This window comes from Scyliorhinus torazame, chromosome 5, assembly GCF_047496885.1.
Source record: "Scyliorhinus torazame isolate Kashiwa2021f chromosome 5, sScyTor2.1, whole genome shotgun sequence".
NCBI classification, from domain to species: Eukaryota; Metazoa; Chordata; class Chondrichthyes; order Carcharhiniformes; family Scyliorhinidae; genus Scyliorhinus; species Scyliorhinus torazame.
In genome coordinates, this window is record NC_092711.1 from 75,646,674 (window position 1) to 75,653,784 (window position 7,111).

A 7,111-nucleotide genomic window follows, 5' to 3' on the forward strand; every position below is an offset into this window, starting at 1 on the left:
GAAGGAAAAGGGTAAACTGATCGATACAGAAGGAAAAGGGTAAACTGATCGATACAGAAGGAAAAGGGTAAACTGATCGATACAGAAGGAAAAGGGCAAACTGATCGATACAGAAGGAAAAGGGTAAACTGATCGATACAGAAGGAAAAGAGGAAACTGATCGACACAAAACAGACTTTTACCATTTCTCTTGGTTGATCAGGCTGTAAAAACATAATCCCTCTTGTACCCCTTCTTTGACAATTCTGATGGGAATCTTGCTTTGGGGATTCCAGTACTTGGCTGGCAACAGACCTTCTCCTCGGGTTTTAAGTACCTAAGTAGATCCTCCCTCAGTTTTAATAAACTAATTAGAACTCAATGGTTGGTCAATTTCATACCTGAATCAGTTTGATTGGGTTTTAACCATTTGGGTAAATGTCGCAGATCGGGATACAATGGGAATGTTTAATGTGTCCCTCCCATCATTGTGTGACCTTCCAGTTCCAAATAAGGTTACCAAGGGTATGAAGACTCGTTGCTAACCATCATATCAGATCATACATTCCTTCTCACAGAAGCTGTAATATAGAATTTAAAACAGGCTTACACAGTTTTAGGTACAACCAAGTCTTTTAACACAACCACTTCCAGATTATTAAATCTTCAATTAAAATCAACTGAGGCACACTAAATTAATAATTTGTTTCTGATGAGTGAATAATTAATACACATCATTGATTAATACAATCGATCAATTGCTGAATACAAAATGCCCTTTTCATTTAAATGTCACGTTTCACAATGGCTTCCTTGATCTTATTAGCTTACTTCAGTAAATATAAAATGTACCTCACCTGAAAATGAATCATTTCTATTGAAACTTACTGCCTCGTCCCACTTATATGTGTCTGTAAATATCTTTGCTCATCTCCCCTGAATGCTTCAATGTCTTAGGCAGTGGCCAGTTTATCAAATGCAATTCTCTTTGAAAGTTCATCCACAAGGATACAAACATCTCCAAGAGAGCCATCAATTTATTAGTCTCATCTACCCTTTCCCTTCATTAAAATGTACATCAATACCACCTCGATATATTCCACTGAACTACACCCACAGTGAGGTATTCCAATTCCCATTCAGGGGGGTTATTTTTCCTTAACTTTATTCCTGTGCTCAATCACTTCCTCTTATACAATTTTACACATGCCATTAGATATCTCATTCATGAGGCTTAGAGAAACGTTACTGTCCAATACTTCTACTATCTTTAAAACAGGAAGCAGACATTCCAATTTGATTCGAGGTATCAACAGTTTATATGTTTCTTATTTTCAAAATTAGTTCAAATTCAATTTGCCGTATTGTGGGGCTGGCGGGTTTTCTTAATCTTCAATTTATTTCCCCAAATGAAACTTTCTTTTCCGATTCCCGGGAACCACCCAGACCGTTTGTCATCAGGTTTTGTTCTGAATATTTGATAATCCCCCTCAGCTTCAGGTAAATCTCCCTTTCGAAGTTTGAAATAGAAAAGCTATAATTTTACTTTATCAATTTTGGCAACAATTATGCAGACTCTGATTTTAAATGGTATTTTTACATCAGAATCAGAAGTCCTGGCAATTGGTTTGGAGGCAAGTTCCATCTCAAGCTCTTTCTCTCAGAAAGTAACAAATGGCCTGAATGGTTAAGGCCAAAGTCTCTGAAAGGCAAAGCCTTGAGTTCAAATTGTCACCATGTTGTGATACTTGATGCCAGTTCTTGAATTCAGAAATAAAAACCTTCTTGATCTCTTGCTGTAGCATCAGCACAAACCCTGGAAACCAGCATCGCCTGTCAAATCCATTTGGCTTTGTCCGAGAGCCCAATGGGTTAATGTTTTCAGGAGAACAACCAAAGATGTGAGAACGGAAATAATCTTGAGTTAATGATGAGGTGTTATTGTTCAGTGGTGGCATTCGCATCTCGGAGTCAGGAGGATGTGGGTTCAACTTCACCTCCAGAAACATGACCATAAAATCCAGCTGGTATTCCGATGCTGTACTGAGGGAATACAGCACTGTACTGAGGGAATACAGCACTGTACTGAGGGAATAGAGCACTGTACTGAGGGAATACAGCACTGTACTGAGGGAATACAGCACTTTACTGAGGGAATATTGCACTGTACTGAGGGAATACTGCAATGACTTTCAGAGGAAACCTTCCAATATAACCCCATCTGCTCTTGCAGCTGGACGTAAAAGTTCTGCTGATAATATTTCAAAGGAGGAAGTTCTCTCAGGTTGACTGCTCAATATAAAGCCCGTGGTGATGAGCACTGAGCAGATAATCTGGTCATAATCATAGTTCGGTTTTGAACTCACTTTCTTGCTTTACAGATGCTGCCTGGCCTGCTGAGTATTTCCAGCATCTTATTTGTGTTTGTTGGAGCCTGTTGTACACAATCTGGCTGCTGCATTTCCTACAGGAAAATCCCAAAGCCTTTTATTCATATATAAAGGAGCAAGAGGGTAACTAGAGAAAGGGTTGGCCCACTCAAAGGACAAAGGAGGAAAGTTGTGTGTGGAGTCAGAGAAAATGGGTGAGATTCTTAACGAGTGCTTTGCATCGATATTCACCGAGAAGAGGGACATGGCGGATGTTGAGGTTAGGGATAGATATTTGATTACTCTAAGTCAAGTCGGCATAAGGCGGATGTGTTGGGTATTCCTAAATGCATTAAGGTAGACAAATCAACAGGTCCAGATGGGATATATCCCAGGTTACTGAGGGAAGTGAGAGAGGAAATAACTGGGGCCTTGACAGATATCTTTGCAGCATCCTCGAACACAGGTGAGGTACCGGAGATTTGCTAATGTTGTCCCCTTGTTTAAGAAGGGTAGCAGGGATAATCCAGGTAATTATAGACCTGTGAGCCTGACGTCAGTGGTAGGGAAGCTGTTGGAGGAGATACTGAGGAATAGGATCTATTCCCATTTGGAAGAAAATGGGCTTATCAGTGATAGGCAACATGGTTGTGCAGGGAAGGTCATGTCTTAGCAGCTTAATAGAATTCTTTGAGGAAGTGACAAAGTTGATTGATGAGGGAAGGGCTGTAGGTGTCATATACATGGACTTCAGTAAGGCATTTGATAAGATTCCCCATGGTAGGCTGATGGAGAAAGTGAAGTCTCATGGGGTACTAGCTAGATGGATAAAGAACTGGCTGGGCAACAGGAGACAGAGTAGTAGTGGAAGGGAGTTTCTGAAAATGGAGAACTGTGCTCAGTGGTGTTCCACAGGGATCCGTGCTGGGACCACTGTTGTTTGTGATATACATAAATGATCTGGAGCAAGGTATAGGTGGTCTGATTAGCAAGTTTGCAGATGACACTAAGATTGGTGGAGTAGCAGATAGTGAAGGGGACTGTCAGAGAATACAGCAGAATATAGATAGATTGGAGAGTTGGGCGGAGAAAAGGCAGATGGGAGGTCAATCCGGGCAAATGCGAGGTGATGCATTTTGGAAGATCCAATTCAAGAGCGAACTGTACGGTAAATGAAAAAGCCCTGGGGAAAATTGATGTACAGAGAGATCTGGCTGTTCAGGTCCATTGTACCTGGAATGTGGCTGCGCAGGTCGATAGAGTGGTCAAGAAGGCATACGGCATGCTTTCCTTCATCGGAAGGGGTATGGAGTACAAAAGTTGGCAGGTCATGTTACAGTACAAGACTTTGGTTCGGGCACATTTGGAATACTGCGTACAGTTCTGATCGCCACATTACCAAAAGGATGTGGATGCTTTGGAGAAGGTGCAGAGGAGGTTCACCAGGATGTTGCCTGGTATGGAGGGCGCTAGCTGTGAAGAGAGGTTGAGTAGATTAGGATTATTTTCATTAGAAAGACGGAGGTTGCGGGGGGACCTCGTTGAGGTCTACAAAATCATGAGAGGTATAGACAGGGTGGATAGCAAGAAGCTTTTTCCCCCCCCAGAGGGGGGACTCAATTACTAGGGGTCACGAGTTCAAGGTGAGAGGGGAAAGGTTTAAGGGAGATATGCATGGAAAGTTCTTTACGCAGAGGGTGGTGGGTGCCTGGAACGCATTGCCGGCAGAGGTGGCCACGATAGCGTCATTTAAGATGGGCAGTGAGTAGAGGGATACAGATCCTTAGAAAATAGGCGACAGTTTTAGATAGAGGATCTAGATCGGCGCAGGCTTGGAGGGCCGAAGGGCCTGTTCCTGTGCTGTAATTTTTCTTTGTTCTTACATTACGACAGTGACTACACTTCAAAAGAACGTCATTGTCTGTAAAGCACTTTGGGACAGCCTGAAGTTGTGAAAGGCGCTTTATAAATACAAATCTTCCATTAACAAAGGAGAAAAGACCCAACAATGGAATAGTCGGCAAGAGGACAGCAATCAGTCTCCTCTTATCTTAGACAAATCAAAGACAATTCAGGTCCATTCTATTAATTCCATTAACTGGGCTGGAGTTTAACATCAAAGGAAATAAATCTGAACTGTCAGAATAACATGGTTCATTCCTGGGTGTAGGAATCCAATCCCTGTAATCACATGTGAACTCTCTGGTGTCTGAGACAACCGGATGTCCGAGTGAATCCTCTGCCACACACGGGGCAGGTGAACGGCTTCTCCCCGGAATGGATTCGCTGGTGAATCGTCAAATCTCTTCTGCTTTTAAAGCTCTTTTCACAGTCAGAACATTGAAATGGTCTCTCATCGGTGTGAACAAGTTTATGTGACCGAAGCTGCGATTTCAAAGCAAATCCCTTCCCACATTCAGCGCAGGTAAAGGGTTTCTCCCCTGTGTGAATTCGCTGGTGATCCCGAAGACTAATTGCACGACTGAAACTCTTCTCACACTCCATGCAGGTGAATGCGTTCTCGTCAGTGTGAACACGCTGGTGTTCAAGAAGGGTCGCCGATTTAATAAATCCCTTCCCACACACTGAGCAGACGAACGGCCTCTCACCAGTGTGGACACGTTTGTGTAGAGTGAGGTGGGAAGAACAAGTGAATCTCTGCCCGCATTCAGAGCAGTGGAATGGTCTCTCTCCAGTGTGAACCCGTAGATGCTCAGTGAGGTTGGATAAAGACCGGAAGCTCTTCCCACAATGAGAGCAATCGTAGGGTTTCTCTCCGGTGTGAATTCGCTGGTGTGTCGTTAGGCAGAATGACTGAGTGAATTCCTTTCCACAGGTGGAGCAGGTGAATAACTTCTCTCCAGTGTGACTGCGTTTATGAATTTCCAGCTGTGATGGGTATCTGAAACACTTCCCACAGTCTACACATTTCCACTGTTTCACCATGGTGCCACTAGATTGGATAATCAGTTAAAGCCTTGTGGACACAGAGAATAATTGTACAGTGTCTCCTCACTGTGAATGATGTGATGTTTTTTTCAGGCTGTGTAATAGTTGAAGCTCTCTTCACTGTCAGTTCACTGGAACTCTCTCACTCGGGTGTGTGTTGTGTGGGTCTCGGTGCTTTTCCAGTCACACTGATGTTTCAGATCCTTTCCCACATTCAAAGGCTGGTGATGTTCAACTCATGATGAATGTGTCAAATCCTCTCCTTCCAATCCCCTGTAAAAGGAGTTGACTGTGTCAGTATCACTGTCTGCCCAGGATAGAAATTCAGAACAAATAATTCTAATTTCCCCAAATATGTTGCCCAATCAAAGTAAAAGAAGGCAAAATCACAACAAAAACATGGAAAACTTTTTCACTAAACCAGAATGTTGTTTTCCGTGTCTCAGAAGCACTCTGCACCCTGAGGTACCAACAGCTGTGGAAGGTATGAAGTGTACTGGTGGACACCTCATGTTTCCGTTCCAGGGCTACCTAAACATGGAAAAGACCACAGAAGAGAGGCCAACAGTCAGAGGAAGCCCTACATTCTCCCCCATAGAGCTCACCCATCTGGATTTACAAATTGGTGTTTTCAACAGATCCAGGAGCAGACCCTCTGCTCCGACTAGCACAGACCCCTCTGAGCAGCAAAGCTAGGAATGTGGAGTTAACGTATCACAAAGCATTTAGGAGCAGCCTCTTCCGGTAACGATACAGGGGCTGTAACCTCCACATTAGCATCTCCACCATGCAGGCCATTCAGCCCATCGAGTCTGCCCCGACCCTCTGAAAGAGCTCCTTCTCTCGGCCGACTCCCCCACCCTATCTGCAGAACCCCACCAAACCTGCACATCTTTGGACTGTGGGAAGAAACCCAAGCAGACGCGGGAGAAAGTGAAAACTTCACAAAGACAGCCATCCAAGCTCGGATTCGAACATGTGAGACAGCAGTGCTAACCACGGTGCTTACCGTGCTGCCAATTATCGATTTAAGCTCTTAAAAACCTGTCGCCATTAGGACTCGCCCGGGCATTAGGACAGTTGGAAAAGAGACCCCTGAAAGTCCTGCCCATTCTCTTACGTCACCCTGACGCCAGCGCATGCGCTCTTATCCTCGCTGAACCAAGATGGCGGCCGTTCACCCGGACCTGATTAGAGGCACCGGACCCGAAGCCACAAACTCGGTACCGCAGGGTCTTATTTCGGCCTGCGGCATTCACTCGGGATTGAGAAACTCTCCCCGTCCAGAGCTGGCTCCATGGATCCCACTGGGGTTCCATATCTTTACCAGTTTACTGCAGCCCATCTGCGCCACCGCTTCCCGGTTCCTTCCGACTTGGAACAATAGGATCACCCAGAATGCCTCGCGGCTGGCTGGCCCTGGAGCATGCGCACTCAGCGCCTGGGCAATGAGCAAATTGGATAGAGCGGTTACTGGGCCGCGGAGGATTGTGGGGACTGTGGCTACCATTCATCAGCTGTTTTATTGCAGGCTGACCGCAGATCAGACCTGAACCTATAATATTGCTGTTTTATTTTAGGGCCCAATCAACTAAATAGAAGAACTAAATTAATTTAGAGATAAATTAAAGGGGGCCGTTCCTACAAAGAACAAACGGAGCATAGCCCAAAAAGAACAAAGAGGAACAGAAACTTAAAACATCAAATCAAAACGTGAAAACTGACTGGGGTCGATAAAGCAGTCCAAGCCCTTTGGTGTCCATTGAGCACAGAAGGCCTCGTTTCTGTTCATTTCTCTCCAAAGATGCGGTCTA

General features: G+C 44.4%; 1 protein-coding gene across 4 annotated transcripts; it reads right to left on the reverse strand.

The window, feature by feature from the left end:
• Positions 1-532: 532 nt before the first annotated feature.
• LOC140421394 (uncharacterized) lies at positions 533-6,726 on the reverse strand. 4 transcript variants are annotated; one of them, XM_072506066.1, is made up of 2 exons: positions 6,485-6,726; positions 533-5,570 (listed from the first exon to the last, which is right to left on the reverse strand). In XM_072506066.1, exon 2 carries the CDS (start codon positions 5,292-5,294, stop codon positions 4,536-4,538), a length of 759 nt encoding a protein of 252 aa, XP_072362167.1. In that variant the 5' UTR covers positions 5,295-5,570; positions 6,485-6,726; the 3' UTR covers positions 533-4,535. The 4 variants fall into 4 exon arrangements, with proteins under 4 accessions (XP_072362167.1, XP_072362168.1, XP_072362166.1 ...); XM_072506067.1 differs by having other exon boundaries at positions 6,418-6,726; XM_072506065.1 differs by having other exon boundaries at positions 6,307-6,726.
• Between the last annotated feature and the right edge of the window lie 385 nt (positions 6,727-7,111).

Excerpts from the sequence above, each read along its gene's own strand:
- LOC140421394 (XM_072506066.1), bottom strand. The coding sequence starts at position 5,294 with ATGGTGAAACAGTGGAAATGTGTAGACTGTGGGAAGTGTTTCAGATAC.